The sequence below is a fragment of the Cottoperca gobio genome, chromosome 11 (genome assembly GCF_900634415.1).
Source record: "Cottoperca gobio chromosome 11, fCotGob3.1, whole genome shotgun sequence".
NCBI classification, from domain to species: domain Eukaryota; kingdom Metazoa; phylum Chordata; class Actinopteri; order Perciformes; family Bovichtidae; genus Cottoperca; species Cottoperca gobio.
Window position 1 is genome coordinate 14,289,280 of NC_041365.1, and position 20,246 is coordinate 14,309,525.

General features: G+C 42.1%; 1 protein-coding gene across 2 annotated transcripts in view; it reads right to left on the bottom strand.

Annotated features, from left to right (window-relative positions):
- Nucleotides 1-458: 458 nt before the first annotated feature.
- shisa7b (shisa family member 7) overlaps nucleotides 459-20,246 on the bottom strand; it is a 41,363-nt gene continuing 21,575 nt past the window's right edge. The window contains exons 4-10 of one of the 2 annotated variants that reach the window (XM_029443146.1): nucleotides 18,054-18,296; nucleotides 17,758-17,874; nucleotides 16,769-16,914; nucleotides 14,913-14,981; nucleotides 11,180-11,407; nucleotides 5,034-5,415; nucleotides 459-4,173 (exon numbers count right to left, since the gene is read on the bottom strand). In XM_029443146.1, the coding sequence (XP_029299006.1) occupies nucleotides 3,738-4,173; nucleotides 5,034-5,415; nucleotides 11,180-11,407; nucleotides 14,913-14,981; nucleotides 16,769-16,914; nucleotides 17,758-17,874; nucleotides 18,054-18,296 (1,621 nt within the window). In that variant the 3' untranslated portion in view covers nucleotides 459-3,737. The remainder of the gene's footprint in view (nucleotides 4,174-5,033; nucleotides 5,416-11,179; nucleotides 11,408-14,912; nucleotides 14,982-16,768; nucleotides 16,915-17,757; nucleotides 17,875-18,053; nucleotides 18,297-20,246) is intronic. The other variant, XM_029443147.1, reaches the window with a different exon arrangement.

Genomic DNA, 20,246 nt, shown 5'->3' on the forward strand with positions numbered 1-20,246 from the left:
ACTGTGGATAAGGCTGCTTTTATTATCAATTAATCTAGCAGCTATTTCTTTGATTAAACAATTCATCACTTCGTTTAAACTGTTATTACACTCTCATAACATGCAATAAATTGTAAATGACTGCCAGATATGGAAAGTTCCAGGTATTGTTGGAAAATGGGCAAAAGCACTAACTCACAGCACATTTTCTGACCTTTTTATAGTCAAAATAAGCAAAAAAGCGAAAATGTTGAGGCTTTTTAAGCTTAGGTGTTAAAGGGTTAACAGTGTCAAAAATAGTCCTAAAAATACTTGTCTGATCTCATTTGTCCAAAACCGAAAGATAGGATATAAAATGGAAAAAATAAGCAAATCCTTACATCTGTCGACCAATCACCAATTCAGCTCATTTGTTTTAGCTGTACCTGTAAACTAAACAGAAAGAGTCAAATTCCATCCAATAAGACACAAACAAGGTATAGTGGGATTTTTATTTTATTGTTATTATCAATTAAACAGTATGGTTCCTACAAACTCAAGACATGATCACCGTTAACAACAGGGTTGCACATCTGTGAGACCTTTGTTTGGATATTCTTGGAAATAGACATGTAAGGGGATGTAATAAATAAATGTATCATACAATTTGAGGTATGCAGAGTAGCTTCTCACACTCACACACACACACACACACACACACACAGCAGTTAACTGAACATGGATTACAACATGTGTATCAGAAGGTATGAGGAGAGATGAAACATTAAAAAATACAACTGAATTTCCACGTGTCATTTACATTTCCCCCCTTTCTGCCTCTTTCTCTTTTAAAAGTGAACAAGATGTTTTCATTGTAAAAAACCACAGAGCCTTTCCAGTCCTGTCAGCCAAAGACAATACATTCTCCTCCACGACCAACTTCAGCAACAACTGCAACTCCGACGCTGTTAATACTGTAAGTCTACCTTGTGCCCTGAAAGTTCTGTTAAAATGAGCACAAATGAGCAGCTTGTTCATGGAAGAACAAATCGCTTTTTAGCAGATACATATTTAGCAGCGACACAAACTCATGAGTGATTTGTGACGTCCTTAATAACCCACTCAGCTGTTTCACTTCTGATCAAATAGCAAAAACTTGACACATTATAGGCCTTCAATAATTTACATTTTCAAATGTTTGAAAAAAAGTCCTCGCTTTGGTGAACGTAGCTCGACAATAAAAGTTTTCTTCTTTTAATTAGACGATGACAGGCCTTTTTAAATTTCATCACAAGTTGATATGAACACGTAAATGGCTGCGACTCGGGTCTTTAAATTGTCTTCATGGGCTGAAGACACGACCTGAAAGTTTGGTCAAAAATGAGGTTCTGCATTCCTAAGAAGAAGAAGACACTGAGAGAATTACACACTGGCACACAAATTAAAACAGACGCATGTACATTTACACACATACACGCCGTGACATCACAAGTCAGCCCTATGACATCATCAACACTGGCTTCTGACGTGGTCATGCGGCTCGTCTTTTCTCTTTGATTGCATCAGCTCTTTTTGTTCTTGAGAATACAAATGTTTTTTTTTTCGTTTTTTTTAATTCCACTAGAAAGTTTGAATATTGAAAATCCAGGATTATACATTAAAATTCACAGAGATTAAAAAAATAAATACATGTTTAGGTAAAAGAACAAAAAAAAAAAATCATGATAAGAGCGTTCATTGTCTGATCAAGGGGAATCACGTATGATCAATTCTATTAACATAAGCACATGTATCGTAGGAAAAGACTAAAAATGGCTGGCAGGAAGCGTCACTCAGTAATCAATCATGTCTGTCTTTATCGGGGCGAAGCTGAAAACCTCATACAAGGCCTCATGAGTCCCTTAAACCCCATAAAGGGGAGATCCAGCCTGAAAGGCAAGAAGGTCCATCTCACAGCCAGAAAAACAAAAAAGTACAAAATATGACATCATCATGGACAACCTGTCCTCCCGTGACAAAAAAAAGTAATCATGGTCATGTATTTTTTACATGTTGCACAAAGGTTCCTTTGCTTTGCAGAATTTCCTTGCATGTTTATATATTTTCTCTCTACACAAGAATGAAAAAAAACACATGTGCACAAGCATGCCTGCCGACACTGACACGCAGAGGAAATGAAAATGAGAAGCAGACACTGTACAGAGCACAGACACACAAAGATAATTCGGTATAGCCCTTGGTGTGAAGTGTCCATTGTCCCCCTCCGCCTCGAAACCCTTCGGGCCCCCCCCCCCCCTTCCCTTCATACGAGGTGAGCAGCTCAACTGGCAGGTAACATTTGGAAATCGTAGAAGCATAGGAGGGTTTGTTGAATGCCAGTCTGTGGCACAAAGAAACCCTCAATTCTCTACGAACTCACAATGGAAAGTTTTAAACAGTGTTAGAGGGATGTTTGGTCACTCAGAGTCTGCATGAGGTTAGTTCTTCTTTATGAGCGGTCTGATTCCCAAACCTTTTTTTAAACTGTTAATTATTACGCAAAGGGTCACAGAACAATGTTTCATAGATGATATACACCCACTAGAGTTCACTGTACAAGTTAAGCTAAAACCATACTGCAGAGTGGATTTTACCTTCAAGGCCCGGTCACTCACAGAAAGAGGCACAGCAGCAATATTAATCTGCACGCTTTTGAAAAATATGTGGTGACATAGTACTACTGTAGCAAACGAGCTAATGTCAGGGCTAGAGCTTCTTTCCATTATCTCTGAACTGGGCCATTTCAGTCAATGAAGTTTGTTTTATTAAAGGGGGGGGGGGATTTTTGCTTGTTAGCTCGGCATCAATTCATTCACTTAAGTGCAGCAAAGTCATTTTAATGCACTGATTTTGCCACAAATGTTACTGTTGAACTGCTGGTGTGACCGGGCCTCTACAGCAGCTTGTGTCGATGTAGGTGTATGTTGGTTTTTTAAATCTAAAATGGTTTATATTTGAGTCAAGTGACAGCTAACTGTACCGTACTTTTGATTATTTTTGCAGAGAATGTTTTACTTTGATGATAGTCCAATCACAACTAGAGAAAGAAGGTTCAGCCTGTAAGTTACAAACTGGCTGGCTAAAGGATAAATATGTTTTAAACCAAGTATACATAGTCTTACAGGGCTCAGTAAGGTCATTAATATAATTATTATCAGGTTAATTTCATACAAAAGCAACTTGTTTGGTTTTAAATACTTTTTCATAAATACAAAGACAAGCAAAGCCGTCTGTCTCTGGCTCAGCGCTCTCTCTCATCCACAGTGGATTCAAAGACAGATGAATCTGTCGGAGCTCTCGAGGACTCAGAGGACAGTGCAATAAAACTCAAGGACAATTCAACAAATTTGACTCAGCTGGTATCCTTCAATAAAAGTCACAGCGAATACCCAGCAGCCTTTAAACTGCATTTGTATGATCTTTTTTGCTCTTTTTAAGTGGACATTTCTGTCTTCCCTTTTCAAAAGAATGGCTGAATATTCTCTTTTTCAACACAAAGTGACGAGGAGAAAATCAATTGGCTATACTCACTATGAGATTAATGTTGTCATCCGCCACTTTTTGTTTTATGAAGGGGTAGGGGGTTTGGCTGTGCAGCCCTGTGAGGCAGCCAGCTAAGATCCAACCTCTTCCTCATTTATCTTTTCCTGCTCATCTCTCCACTAAAAGCCTCTTCAGCTTCTTTTCAGCTTCAGCCTTCATCTCTCTACTCTCACTCTCTCTTTTCCTCCCTCGTCCTCTCACACTGTCACCTCGTTCTTACTCCCAGTCCGCAGTCCCTGCACTCCTCCGCCTCCGGGGATGAAGTGCAGCTGCTCGATGGTGTTCTGCCTCTTGCTGGCGAAAGCCATACGTCGCGTGTTGGGGTGGCTTACACCGCCTCCGCCGTGGGGGTCCCAGCCGCCGTACATGCCCATCCCGGGCATGGCGGAAGAGCCACGGTCGTGGTCGTGGCCCGGCGTCGGGTGGGAGTTCATCTTGATCATGTGGTGGCGGTCCATGGACGGCGTGACACAGATGTTCTGCTGCGACTGGGCCTTCTGATGGTGGCTGAGCCGGCCCATGGTGGGCACCATCCCGCTTCCTCCCCCTCTGTCAACTCCTCCCCCGACTATTAGGCCCATCATCAGCCGGTCCTCCAGACGGTCAGGTGACACCAGAAGCCTCTCGTGGGACCTGAAACCAGAGATTTGTTTTTTAAATTCTGCTCAGAAAATGCCCTGAATAACAGCTTCATATTTTGCCATTAAGGCTCGCGGACAAATTCAATATTATCAAGTTCACACAATGGTTACTAAGCCCATCGCCAGCAGGGAAAGCACTCTGTATTTCACAATTCACTGAAGGCGGCGAGTTCGCCTGCAGCGTATGAGACAGTGTTTGTGTCATTACTCTCACTGCCAGAGGGGGGGGGGGGGGGGGAGACACAACTTCCGCACTCCAGCTTTGAAGTTTTATGTTTTAGCACAGTTTTCATATTGTGATGAATATCAATATGGCAGATAAGTTATAAACTCATGACATTGTTTAAAACACAGCACACTATTAACACTTTAATCAAAGTGGGATTTCCTCTTTTGGAGTAAGTTATCTCATCAAGTGACAGTTTCTGTGTAGGTTTCATTCCCATAATAGCAGGTTCGAGCAATCAAGGTTTATGCATCGTTTTTTATTATAAAACTATGCTTACAAAACCCGTCTCTCAGTGACACTTCATATGCCGGCGATGTGGTCGAAAGCTCCTGAACATGCAAGTAAATTGACCTTGAGTTGAGATTGTTTTGTCGAATGCCGTTTTCAAAGTCAAGAATGAACTGAAGAGCTCAATATTTGACTCGTAAGAAAAAGAAGTCATGAGGAAAAAGGTTTTAAAAACATTGAGTGTGCCCTCACCTTGTCAAACTAACTGAAACTATTCCCCTGTTGAGGGTTATTAAACACTCTGATTCTCTTTTCTTGTATCATCTGATATCATTATGATGTGCTCTCGTCTTTCATCTTCTTTTCTCTTGTGCCGTTCTCATCTCGTATCTTACCTGCGGAGCGTCTGCGAGTTGGAGCCCCTGCTGGTGCTCATCATGGCTTTGTAGTACTGGTGTTGCTGGTTCTTGGACAGGCGGGACAGCGTGTTGCCCTCCCCGAACGCGAGCAGCTGGTCTTGGGAGCGGACGCGGCGTGGCGGCCTGTCGAAGGGGGAGCTGGTGTACTGCGTCTGGGCGGGCAGCGGGTAGGGGTTTGGGGTGGAAGCGGGCATGTGGAGGCGGGGCCGGGAGCCGTGGAGTGGCAGCGTACCCCTGGATCCCAGCGTGTATTCACCTCCGAAGGGCAGGTAGTGCTGCGAGGAGTAGAAGGAGGGCGGCGCGTTGTTGGAGCGACGTTTGGAGTTGTAGTAGCTGGAGTACTCGTCAAGTTCTTTCTCTGGTTCAGCAAAAAAGAGAGAGAAATGTGTAATATGTAAATAGGACAGCAACTAAAGATGGTTATTGATTAATATATAAATGAATTCATTTGATTAATCCTGTGGTCTATAAAATGTTGAATCTCTGCAACCAATCTCAGGTGAGATTTGGCCCGTGTGGAGTTTTTGTTGGTACCTCCTGTGGCTTTAGTAGAAAGATGCGTTTCACATTACAAATAAATATGTGCATGACAGAAAGGCTCAGCACATGCTCATGATTATAATTTTCTTAAATAAAATTTGCTCATCACATTTTCCCAAAGTCTAAAACTGGATTCTTTCAAACGCTTATTATTTCTGACCAACAGTCCAAACCCAAAGAAAAGTAGCACATCCTCAAAATGTAAGGAAGCTGGAACTAGAAAATGTTTAGTATCTTTGATTAATCAAATATATTTTCTGTCAATTTGAACCTCAAAATGAAAGATAAAAGTAAAGTAAAGAAATGGCACAAAGTACAGAAAACGCACATAAATGAGATGGAAGGAAAACAGAAATGAAAACAAAAAGATATTTGAAAAAAAGGCAAAAGACGGGTTAAAAAATTGATACAAAAGACAATAAAATAATGTCAATGAAGATGAATGAAAAAAGAGAGCAAATAAAAAAAAAAATCCCTTTTGTGGCACGAAAGGGAGGTGTAACACCCGGAGACATAAGAGAGAAGAATACCAAAGAGAAGGAGGAGGTGAAAGAGGTGGAGAACGAAAGATGAAATGGAGGTGATGAGTCAGAGCAGCACAGGAAGTGAAGACGGAAATGATAATGGATAATGCAAAAGGAGAGACACACTGTATATTGCATGAGGCATAAAAGAATAAAGGTAAAAGAGCCCAAGAGAAAAAGACAGTATGAAGGTAAGACAGATGGGGAAGAAAGCTTGATGCGAGAAGAATGAGAGGTTGCTTTGAGTGACAAGAAAATAAAGAAATGGGTACAAAGTAAAGAGAAGAAAGAGACGTGGATGGAACAGTTAGTGAGGTTCATTAATAGTGAAATACAGTTTCTGAGCTTTCTGCTCTATAGCCTGAGACCGCTTTAATCTTCAAAGCATTTCCATGGAAGCAGCTCCCAAGAGCCAATTTAAACCTGACCTTTAACCAGCCACCTCTCTTCCTCCTCTTGCCTTGTCTTTTCTCTCTCCGTCAGGTCTCTTACCCTCCTTTCTCCTCCCGTTTGTTCCTTTGTCTCTTCCACTCCTTTAGTTTCCTATATTTTCAACTCCCTCCCTTTCTCTTGCTCTTGAGGTTCTCTCTCTCGCTGTTTATCTCATGTCCTCTCCCTCTCCTCTTTACTCCCCTCCTGTAAGGTCAAATTATCTCAAGGTTTCTCCCTGGCTGCCGACCGCAGACAAAGAAGCCTTTATCAGTGTCCTTTCTGCAGCCCTGTGTGGGGAACACCAAAAGGACCAGGTTTCATACATTGGCTGGCGAGAGGCTGTGCTCTCTTTGTGTCACAATGACAACATTTCAGTTTGAGGAGGTGTTCCACCAAAACTGACATTCAGGAGGTTTTTTCTGAACAAGCACACATTTACAAGTAAAAAATTCTGCTTTGCTTTTAGTGTCACTGATTGATTCAATGCAACAGTGATTCAGAGTGTATCTGGTTTACACTCGTCTGTGAAGAGATCAGTGGCTGGTAGTCTACTCTCAAAGGAAAGGATGTCTTCTTAGCATTTTGGTTTGTTTGGAACAAATGTATATTGGAAGAATAGGCTGATAATGTGTGCAATATAAGCCTTTCTACATTAATAAATGTACACATTAAAAATGTATAGATATATCTATATACCTAGTGTCTGACAAACAAGACAGTTGTTCTAACTATTGTGTTAGTAGCATGTCAGACTAACACGTATGAAGGCATTGTCAAGCTGCTACCACTGCATTGTTCAGCATTCAATTGTACTAAAAGACACTTTCAGTGAGATGTTGCCGTTGCTGCCACTGCTACTACTACCACCGCTGCTACTACTACTACTACCGCTGCCACTGCTACTACCGCTGCCACTGCTACTACTACTACCACCGCTGCCACTGCTACTACTACTACTACCGCTGCCACTGCTACTACTACCACTGCCACTACTACTACTACCGCTGCCACTACTACTACTACCGCTGCCACTACTACTACTATACTACTACCGCTGCCACTACTACTACTACTACCGCTGCCACTGCTACTACTACTACCGCTGCCACTGCTACTACTACCGCTGCCACTGCTACTACTACCGCTGCCACTGCTACTACTACTACTACTACTACTACTACTACTACCGCTGCCACTGCTACTACTACCGCTGCCACTACTACTACTACTACCGCTGCCGCTGCCACTACTACTACTACTACCGCTGCCACTACTACTACTACTACCGCTGCCACTGCTACTACTACCGCTTGCCACTGCTACTACTACCGCTGCCACTGCTACTACTACTACCGCTGCCACTGCTACTACTACTACTACTACTACTACTGCCACTGCTACTACTACTACTACTGCCACTGCTACTACTACCGCTGCCACTACTACCGCTGCCACTACTACTACTACTACCGCTGCTACTACTACTACTACTACCGCTGCCACTGCTACTACTACTACCGCTGCCACTGCTACTACCGCTGCCACTACTACTACTAACACTACTACTGCCACTACTACTACTACTTTTTTATTTTAAAGCATTATTATGCTTTACCTCTAAAAATAAATAAATATTAAACTGGTTATTTGTAATAAACGTGCAGAAACATATGCTATGCTAATACAAACTAAAATGTGTTCAATCATCTGAGGTAGTGCAATTATGTGAAGGAGAGATGGCAGAAAATAAAGAGAAAATGAAAAAAGAAAGAAAACAAAAATGTAAACCATGACGTTGTCAGAGATGAGCTGAAAAATAAAAAGCTGCAGGATGACTGATTACTGCGACAGAGATGCTGTTTCATGAATGAGACGATGAGGGGAAGTGAGATGACCTCTGAAGGTCTGATGTGTAATGAGTAGAAGCCTTTTCCCCAACGCTGCACAGTGTCGTCTGCTCGAGTGTTTTCTTCTTTTGATTGAATGGAAATAATAAAAAGAGACTCATCTGGATTTCACCTCATTATTGCTTCCACTTCCACCCATAGCCACATTGCGTGTACTCAACACACACACACACACACACACACACACACACACACACACACACACAATCCCCATGTAGTAACCATTCATCACTCAGCCTGCAGAGGCGACTCCCCTCCCCCTGCAGTGTTCAGCAATCGCAGGGCGAGCGAGGTAAAGACAGACGCTGCCTCTCAAACGTCTTTTTTTCCCCGTCGAAGGCAGCCAGGCCCCTGCAGACCAGCAGCCAACGCCCCTCCCCCTATCTCCACATCTCCTTCCAATCCTTTCTTCCTTTTTTTCCCCACTGCCTTTGCCTCCATTCTTCTCCTTCTGCTCAGTCGACCTCTCTGCATCTCTATCTTCACAAATCTCTTTTCTTTTTTCTTCCTGCTGTGTCCTTATTTGGCCAATCAGCTCTTTCCCTGCCTCCATGTTCCTTGTATTCTGGTCAACCTGCCTTTCTCCACATCTCCCATGTTTCTTTTTTACTTTCCTTTCTCATCTTTGCTTTTTCACCTCTTTCCATTTCCCTTTTTTTTTTCTCTGCCCCTCCCTTTTTCCTCTCTCTCCATCCTATTTATTCTCCTAAATCTCTCAGTCTGCTTTAATCCCTCCATTAATTCCTTCTTTTTCTGCTACAGTTTACTTTCCTTCTATGACTACAGAAACAGTTTACACAATAAGACTACACTGAGATGATTATTTGTTTTTATTTGCAGCTGACTCACAAATCTCCTGGCGTAACGGAGGTTTGAGAATCAGCTATGTGGAAGTCTAACCCGGCCACACAAGGGGAAATGCCTGGAAAGAAAGGCCAGTTTACGAGGGAATAACTGGCAGATGTGGGTGTTTACTAGGCAGGTAGGGCCTAACGAAAGATGCAATCAAGTTGCATTATTGGAAGTGTGAGACATAGCGTTTGTGGAGCTCGACCCATACGAGGGATTAAATGTCAGGATATCTCGTGCTTAAAATCTGTGCAACACCAAATCTCTGGAGTACACCTTTAACACTCCACATAACATCTTTTCATTCTCAATTAACCCAAATTTCATGTCAGATTTGCTGTCGGAGGCAAAATGACCAGAGCGAACTACCTATATAATTCTTACCAAGTAATCAGCAACTGTGTTCTGCCACTGTAGCACAAGGACTCAACACTTCCAATATAGCTGCTAGCTGGTGTGTAGCATCACCTGAAAATCTTCAGTGGTCCCCGCCAATCAATTTGTCCCGCTTGCTCTTCCCCTCAACCTCAAAAAAAGTTTACCCCCCCGCACCCTCCACATCCCTTAGACCAGGGGTCGGGAACCTTTTTGGCATGGAGAGCCATAAAAGCCAAATATTTTTAAATGTATTTCCTTGAGAGCCATATTTTTAATGAAATTGAGTTTTAAGTATATCACGTCTCCGAGTACTAAAAGCGCTATCAGTGTTTCCCCTACCATTGTCTGTAACCCCCACGGAACCCCGCTTATGTTATTTATCTAATTTATGTGCACGTTTCTGTGTCTACTGCACGGGTGTCAAACTCAAGGCCACAATTATATCCAGCCGCGAGAAAATATCATGTCTATCATAACTGGCCCGCTGGTTTTGGTAATTAAATCAATGCATGGCACAACCACGGGAAAATACATATTTGAGGAAGTAACTAAATGTGTTAGAAATTAAACTGCCCCGGGACAAACTGACGGGACTGACGACAGACAGAGCCTGCGATGTGATGAAAAGAGCACCAGGATGCTCTGGAGATGGAACATGTAATAAGCACCGTAACACAGACAGGAAACTTTCTAAGAGTCAATGTAAGTCTTTTCCTGAGGAGATACATTCTGAACATGGCGGTGCGATGGCTCACCACAGATCTCTGGGACGATGTGAGCTGGCCTGTTTGTGCGACATAACGAAGCATCTCACTGTTAAACCTGCAGCTTCAGGGCCGTGTGATCACAGACATGTGTGATGCAGTGAGAGCTTTCCAAGCCGAGCTGCCTGTGGGAGACTCTGATGCAGCAGGAAACTTTGGTCACTACGTGTTTCCAAACACTGACAAACCATCTCCACCGCTGTGTTCCCGACTGCGCATGAACTGCTCAGCAATCCGTTTGCAGTTGACGTGGAAACAGCACATGTGAACATCCAAATGGAGCTTGTTGACCTCCAGTTTAATGACACACTCAAAGCAAAGTGTCACTCTGTGGGCGCTGCAGTTTCCAAGCTTCACCCCCGAAACGATGCCTTAATGTTGGCCCTCTCTGTGATTGAGTTTGACACCCCTGGTCTACTGCTTGCTTTGCGCAGTTTCTCCTCTGCTGTTTCGAAAAGTGCAGGGCTCCGCCCCCTACACACACTGACACGCACAGACACATACACACACGCACACAGTTACAGTCAGAGACGGAGTGGAGGAAAGGAGAGGGGAGAACTAAAACAAAATCCGCTGCTAAATGTTTTACTCTAAATGACACAGTATAATTATATATTACTTGTTAATCATGTTTAAAAATGTCAGCTCAAAATTGTCTGCGAGCCATATCTCGTCATCGAAAGAGCCATAGGTTCCCGACCCCTGCCTTAGACCCCTGCATGGCTCACCCAGCCTCTTCAGGGAGCTGTAGCGGTTGATCTCAGGTTTTATGGCCGCTTCATAGGACGGCGGCAGCTGGGCGAGGTTGTGGAAGGAGTGGGAGAAGGACGGGTGGCTGTTGTTGTGTCTCATGCCCCCTCCGATGATGCTGCCGCCACCGGGACCTTTACCGCTACCCGAAAGCAGGTTGGGTCCAGAGGAGAGCTGGGAGATGTTGTTCATACGGGCTCCACGCTCTGTACGGAGGGAGAGAACAATGAGGAGAAGAGAAGAAGAAAAGGGATAAAGGATGGACAAGAGGAGGAGAGGATAAGCAAGAGGGAAAGAGATGAGATTAAAAATGAGGGTGGAAAAAAATTTTGTGGGACACAAATAAAAGGAAGAAGGAGGTCAAGAAACAGAAAAAGAGGAGATGGAAAAGGGAGAAGGAGGGTAACAGAAGAGATCAGGATGAAAGAGACAAAAAGAACAGAAAGGGAGAAAATATAGAAATAATAAAAGAGGGATACGAGACAACGAATAAAAAGATGGGAAAAGAAATGGACGAAAAGAAAGGAGAACAAGAGAAGAAGATACAAGCTGGTTAATGATCAGTAAACACAGGAAGTGTCTCCGAGCTCCATGACGACCATCTATAAATAATAACTCCGTACTGTTCATCTGAGGCTCCAACACAAGCATATCAGCCACATGTAAATACATAGAAATACACTGATAGCGTCAGGGGGAGAATCTACATAGACACACATTCACATTTATGCAAAGTGCAAAAGCAGCACATGGATCGATACACATAAAAATGATTTGTCTTATGTAAGATTGGTGGTATGCGGGAGGGGTCATGGGTATTTTGCAACACGTAAATCAGTTACATCATACGAGGACATTCATATTTCTCAAACGGCAAACAGACGGTCACTTTTAATGAGCCAACATGTAGGTGCACTCAGCCGGGACCTGACATGTGTAGTTCTGTACATTTAAAGGGGGACAATGAGCTAAAAGGAACAACTGAAATCCACAAATGCATGCTGCCCATTGTTGGATCATCTTCAACCACTGAAGAGATTTATACAAAGAGAACAGGATGAACTTTATTAACTGCTGGGTGACAGCAGCTGATATATAAAAAAATTAAAAAAAAGGTTAAAAATGTGAGAATATAAAGCAGCAATAAAAGATTATGTAACTCTGGAAAATTGGCCATTTGCTGTCGTTTCCTGTTTTTGAGACACAATCGATGTCGAGTCCATTCAGGGTGGTAATGGTTATGAGCTGTGATCTTGTTAAGATTACTGCTGGACATATACTGGTCATTGACCATTGACAGTAATAGGGAATAATGTCTGTGTTAAGCGTCACCCAGGGAACACACACCACATCGACTTCTGTACCGTCCATGTTACACACACACACGGTGGGGAGAAAAAGCAATGCTAGCTGTGAGATCACATGGTTTATAAAAGCATCAAATATTGAGCTAAATGTGCCGTTTCTTTTCTGTAATGATACAGAATTATCCCGGTCATTTCCAAGAGTGCAAGGTAATTGGGTTTTTTTTTGTTTTGAACACCTACGATGGCTGACAGCGAGGTTTGATAATGGTGTCATGGAAAGATGAACTTTGTTCAAAGTGCTGCACAGTATCTGACTCAGAGTTGAAGTGTTCTGCTCTCGTGTCCTCCCAGGAGGCCGTTAACATAATCTAACACAGGAAGAGTGAGAGGACACTAAAAAAAAAGCAAGGACGAGTAACAGATGTCAGATCTCACCTTTATAACTAAAACTTTCAAGAATTAATTGGCGAGGTAGTGAACTAGAGTGGCACTGATTATGCACATACATTGAAGACTGACAACCTAAAATATCAGATTTTTAAACAACCTCTTTTTCATTTAATTGTATCCAATGTAGGGCTGAACAATTAATCAAAATCTTAACGAAATCGCATAATGGACTACTGAAATTTCTAATCGCATGAGACACAATATTTGGCAATAGCAAAATAACTAATTTAGCGACTTATTGAGAACATCAGGGAAAAAGCGGGAAATGTGCTATTGAAATATATTATATTGTAACTCATTGGTAATGTTTCTCCCTCTCCTTTTGTTCAGTAGGTATGGAGTTAATATAATACAAACACCTTTACTTTCTTGTAAATAGATACAGATTCATAAATAGTTTTGTATAAATAGATTCATCATTTATGTCATTATTAGTTTGTTTGTATGCGATATTGTAAAAGGGATTTGGACTTGCAGGTTAACATTAGCAACTGAATAATCGTCAGTCTTTGCTTACAGCACATAAAAAGCACAATTTCAACAGAGCTTTTAGTTATCTGTACTTGGTTTTATTCTTTACTGTTGCCTTCTTGTGTAATTCCTCCCCTGAGGGACGCATGTAGGTGTAATGGTTTGGAATAATTGGCACTGAAACAACATAAAAATTTCAGTGAAAATCATGCTTGTTCCCTTCTTCCATATTTCCACAGCAACCTTATCCAGTGTTCTGTGGCAGCCATGTTAGATGCACCAAGTTAGTCTTCACAAACAATGATTTCTATTTATTTCCTGAGTACAACAACAACATCCATCTTTTGGGAAATAAATCACTCGTGCTAGCATTGCTTTCTTGGTGCAAAGCCTGGGAAAACAGACTCCGGTAAAGTGCAGTGACCTTACTGAAGCCAAGACCTCCGGTGATGTTTAGTATCAGCTATAAGCACAGTTGCACATCACTGCTACACAGAAAGAAGAGGAAGAAGAAGAAGCACATAGAGAGGCGAAGTCCTTGCACTTCCGATGTCCTCCATGGGACCTTATTTCCGAAAACATATGTACGGTAGTTAAACAACAGAGACAAACTCTGTTTTTAATCCCTCTTGAATTGTTCCATGAATTTACACATATGATGTTGGTCAAATTTAAAAGATAACTCTAGGGAGGTTGAGAATTAACCTTTTATCCACTAACTGAGAATACGACTTCTTACTGATTAATACCATCAATTAAAAGGAATATAAAACTCAGAGGAGAGGCTCGTCACTTAAAGAAGAATAGCTGGTCCACCTTAAAAGGTCAGCCCACCTTCAGGGCGCCTGATCCGGAGTTGTTGCTAACGTCGAGGCTAACATGTGCTGTTGCAGCGAGAGAGAAAGTTATGACGTCAATTACGCAATATTTGAGTGTGAAGTCTTTCTAATCAAGTATTTTTACAGTGTTATACTTCAACCGTTTTACAACAATGTGACTTTCTTTACTTGAAAAATGATTTGAAATGGGCATCACATGAGTCATTTATGGCACAATTCAAAAGGGATAAAAAAATGTATTTGCTTCTGGCCGTTACACTAACTACCATACATAACCTTCTAATAAATAAGGTCCCATGGGGGACACAGGAAGGGGAGGGACTTCGCCTCTATTTGGAAGCAGGCTTGTGGTGGTAAGTGGGTGGAGGTGGGGGAGACAGGCTTGCATTAAGCAGAGGGCAGGCCAGACAACTTTTAGCTGACACTCTTGTGAAAGATGTGTCACGTTCAACACAACCACACGTATACGTTTGAAACAACAAAGCAGTGTTGACAGTGGCACAGCTGTTTTGTGAGTGCAGGACTACAGGCCGTCATACCGACAACAAGACAGACAGACAGTGTGTGTGGTAGTGAGGCCGTGGAGCCGGCCCGGCAGCCCGTCGCCGCCTGTGCTGGACCGTGCCGCTGACCACGAGGCTTACCGATGGTGGCAGAGTGTTTGGGGCTGGAGGCAGACCCCTGCTGGTTAAAATGGTGATGCAAGTTCCCAGCTGCAAAGAGAGCAGAGCCGACAAACTGATGGACAACCACTCCAGAGACACAGAGCCATGTGTCGAGTAAGCATATGTGTCAATAGAGAGAGAGAGAGGACAGAGAGGGACAGAAAGATAGAGACAGACAGTCCCTCTAGGAATTGGCTCTTTTTTTCTGGATAGTTTTACTTTACTGTCACACATTTCCACAATAAACTCAATCAAACTGCTGATTAGTATGTCTTTTCATATCTTCAGCTACTCCAGAGAGGGAGGAGATGAAAGACAATGATTTATTCTCCATTCAAATTGAGGAAATGTACAGTGAGCTGAACTTTTGGTTAATTTGACCCGTTTATTGTTTGCATACGATAAAAAAGAAAACTATGAGCAAAAGAACACTTTCATGTGTTTAACGTGCTGATGTTGAAGTCAATCTACATCATTTATAATAATAAAATATGGACTTGGTTTTAACTTTGTGCCCAGTGTCTTTGACAATTGATAAGTTAACTAGAAACAAATCTACGTTCTGCATAAAAATCCCGAAACAACTCAGCAAAGTCCTGGAGAGACCGAAAGAAGAGCGCTTGTTTTGTGAGAGGTGAGAGACAGAGGCAGCAGTGAAGAGAGAAATGTGTGTTTAGACTATACAAGAAAACGAACACGTTCAGCAACACTGCATCACTTTGTCTCATCAGAAATAACACAAAGCGTTGGGCTGCCTGAGGTGCATAAGAATGACAAAATTAAATAAAGTGGCTAAAATTGATAGCAACCGTCAAAGCGTTGATTACCTCAAAGAGAAGTGCCAACACTTCTTAAAGCATACATCACTTGATTTAGCTGAGAAAATATGTGGAACAAGTACTGTGAGAAAAACAGAACAACTCAAACATTAGAAAATCCACTTCCACTGCATTTTAGCATTTCCACACACTTTCAAGAAACATAACAAATGCCAGTGTTCAGGTTTAGGGTACACGTAAGGTCCAATTTGGTAACAAGAGAGTAGTTTCTTTCAAAATAAAAGGTATAAATTGGCAACATAAGAGAATTAACTAAGAAAGAAGAAACCGTTCATTATTTTACTCATCAGTATTGTGGTAGATGTTTTCTGATTGTGAAATAATATGAATTTAACTACATGTTCATAAGTACCACAGTGTTTTAGGGCTTTGTCAAGGAACCACTACGCTTCACTTTACAAGATTGGAGCATCTTCATTACACACAGACGCTGCCGGTAAACGCCACATGCACACGTTAATGAGGAGATGCAACACATGGCGACATCCTTCCTCATCCAAATCATGATGTTGTTTTCTTCTGAACATGCCCAATTCACAGCAGTGTGTTAAGCTTTAGGGTACACGTAAGGTCTTTGCATTTGTTTTAACTTACAATGGCACTAGCACGCCGATGTACACAAGTGAATGAACTGATCTGTTTATATTCATCATTTGTGCACTCAAATACTGACTGTATTCCCTTCTATTGAATCAACATTATAAGCAATTAAAAGGATTATTATACATCATTTCTGCTAATGGATGAACAAATGTGGCTTAATTATAAAACAAAGGCCCGATTTTATCCTTTAACTTCTCTAAATAGCAGCGTCTGGCAACCGTGATGTCTGTTACTGAGAGCGAACTGAGGTTTGAAAAAAAAAAAAGCAATTACCATCCATGTCACTGGGGACATGGATGGTAATGGCACCTGAACATGACGACAAATGTGTGTAATTAATGATTTATTTTTCTTGAAATCCTCCTGTTTTAACACGGAGTTCGTGAGACTTACTGCGGTTGTCTTTGCTCTGCAGGATGGGGGTGTAGAGGTTTTTGGACATTCGTCCGTCTGAGGTGGTGGTGGTCAACCCTGTGATGTTGTTCCTCTCTCCCTGCTGCACCGGGCTCGACTGGTGACGCAAGATATCCACCAGTGATCTGACACAGCAGAGCACGGATGGAGAGATGAGGAGAAGAGAGGAGAAAGACAAAAGGTCAGGAAGAGACAGAAAGGAAGAGGTGAGAAGAAGGATATGAGAGTAAACATTAATATATGCAGACATCTCCAAAACCCTGAATTTCTTGAAATTCCCTCGTTGCCCGCTAATATGCACCAGTGCATACATTATTCTTCCACGCGTTATAGAAACACGGATGAATGCTCTATTTCAGTATGTAATCAGCTCAGACATATGCAAAGATTTGTATATTAGTATATCCTTTATCTCAACAGCTTTGTATTTGTTACATCTGTGTTATTGAGACTCTGCTGCCTAGTTTAACAAAACAACCTGAGGGTAAACAACAGTCTGAGCTGATGTTTATATTCTTTATGGATTCTGGATTCAAGACACAACAAGGTGAAGTGTATTACAGCAAAACCAAATGTGAGTAAATGTCACTATGGCTCTTCAAAGTGAGAAAGACTGGAATCAGATGTTTGTCTAACCTGCCACTTGAAGACAAGTTAAATGTGAGTGATGTGACGTGTGTTTGTTTTCTCTGCAAAGACGTATCCAAGTAAACTTTTCATTTGAGTGTAGGTCCAAGAAAAGTGTTCTGGAGTGAATGCTCCAGATTAAAAGAAGAAGCTGGAGACCTATGTGTGACAGCCTACAAGACATAACGAAGAAATAAAGGCCATAAGAGACGTAGCAAGGTTTGGTTCTTGTTCAGAAAGCTTCTCAAATCATCTCCGTGTCACCTACTGTCTGATATGGACTCTACTCCGTTCTGTCTGAATCGGTAACAGTCCCACACACACCTGTCCTGTGGTCTCACCTGGGCATGTTGATGTCCCTATTGCGGGGTCGCCGCGCCACCTTGCTGAAGGCGATCCTGACGCCCACGGCCACCACCAGCGTGAAGGAGATCACACCTCCGATCACATACGCCGTACTGTATTCAGAGGAAAACATGCATTAGCTCACTCAGCTTTCTAAGTTTTAAGTTTTAGTTGATTTATACGTCACTTAGCTGGTGTAACGTTTCTCATCTATCGATCTCTACGACTACGTTTTTCAGTCTCGAGGGTCTTTATATTGTATATACAGTTACAAACAAGTCGAGACTCTGACCTGCTGTTCTGCTGCTGGAGTGTCTCAAAGTCCGGGTCGGGCTTGTTGTCCGTGTTCACGGTGACGGTGACCTGTGGGTCGGCCCAGACGGGGGAGTTGTAGTTGTTGCAGGATTGCTGGTCCAGCCGGCTCCTCTGGTGCTCGCAGCAGAACCGGTAGTGGCAAGTACCGCAGCAGTAGATGTAGCTGCCCTTGGAGCAGTTGAACGTGGCGTCAAAGTGCCCCATCACGTCGAAGTAACCCCTGCGGAACAAAGGTTGGTAAGTTTAACAAAGAAATGTCATGTCTGTGCCACTTGTCCCTGGCCTGGGTTAGTGGGCATGTCATAAATAACAGGATTCTTTCAGTATATTTGAGGATTATCAGGATAATATCATGAATCACACATATTTTGTCCAGGTAAATAGTGACATATTTTCATGTCGTTGTCATTTCCGAAGACAGTTTTCCAATGAACTAATGCACATTACCAGTCCATTATTATCTGACGTTAAAGCAGCACAGATATGCCTCCTTTAAGCTCTAAAGCCTTACAGGACAATGAGAGGGTTCGTTTGAAATGGGAATCGACTATGAATGGCAGTGTCACATCTGGTGATGCTACCAGACTTTAGCAGTGGACATTTTACAATTGATTCCAATGGGATTCAATCTTTTTACTCACTGCTTATGCACTCTACTCGGTCTTGTGCAGTCGCAGGAGCCCTCTGAGCTTCTCCGGTTGAAAAATGTTAACGCCGCCATCATCAAATCTTCAAAACAGGCAGTAATGTTTTTTACATTTTCTGTCAACAGAAAACAGATGTTTCTCCGAAAGAAAAAGAGTCTTATAGGGAATCTCATACTGAAGAGTTTTCTGGGAGTCGCTTATGGCTGGAAAGTTACAATTCGCGTAAGAAACTGCGAGGGAAATATGGAGCTCTGCGTCTGTAAACAACAGTACTGGCAGCTTCAGAGATCTCAGCTTCGTTTAGTGAACAAGCTGAGGAAGTCGGTCTTAATTTGGCACAAGCTGTGAGTAAAACGTGCATTTCTTTTACATAATGCTCATATAGCCATGGCTGTTTCTCCATTTGGAGGAGTGCAGAGCGACAGATCCGGCATTACTAACCGAACAATCAACAGCAATAATGGAAGTAATGCTAAAAGCTCAAGTTACTGAGCAGCCAGAGCTGTGATGTAATCTTGCAGACGACATCAGGTTTAGATGAACACAAGTGAGGAGCTTTATGACAATTTCAAATCTGTTATTACTGTTGGTGCTGCTTTGCCTGAAAGTAGCTGCTGGTGTGTGTGTGTGTGTGTGTGTGTGTGTGTGTGTGTGTGTGTGTGTGTGTGTGTGTGTGGCTCGCCTGCACACAACTGATTTAGAGCTGATTACATGGTGCCTAGCAACAGCAAGACGCCTCTCAGTGCAAAACTATAAGCTCCAGTGAGATGGAGATCAGAGCTGCTGCAGGAGGAAAAGAATCATGATGTGCCTCGTTTTATTTATTTTCATAATGCCATCCAGTGTGATCAACACACATTACACAGATGGAGGTACATTTGGGCTATACAGGAGAACCTCAGTTGACTTAATACAAAGCCTCATCATCACCCAATGCTATTTCTGCTGCGTGACAACACTGATCCTACAGTATTCATTAAACAAGTTCATAAACTACAATTTATCTATCATTTTTCATCCTGATTGTCTTTAATGTAATTGTATTGTTAGATAGATACTTTATTAATCCCGAGGGAAATTTAGGCATCCAGTAGCTTAAAAGACATGACATACAGCATTACCCATCTGCCCCCCCTCCCATCATTACAAATTAAAAATTAAAATATTAAGTGATAAGACTGTTATAAATACAATAACCCCCCCCCCCCCCCCCCCAACTAACTGAACTGCGAACACAACTGCATCATGCACTTTGTCTGCCTTATTTTATTTTGTGCAATATTTCACATTTCACAGTACTAACACTGCATTGTGAACCTATGTGCAATACTTCTGACCTCTTATTTATTTTTATATTGTGTCTTTTTGCTGTCGGCGGATCTGCAAAATAAGTTTTTCATTGTACAGTAACGACGGTTTGTTAACTGTGCACATGACAATAAATATCTTGAATCTTGCTTCCTCCCCAACACACCACAGCATTATTCTGTACACACGGCATCTATTGCACAACCCTAAACCCT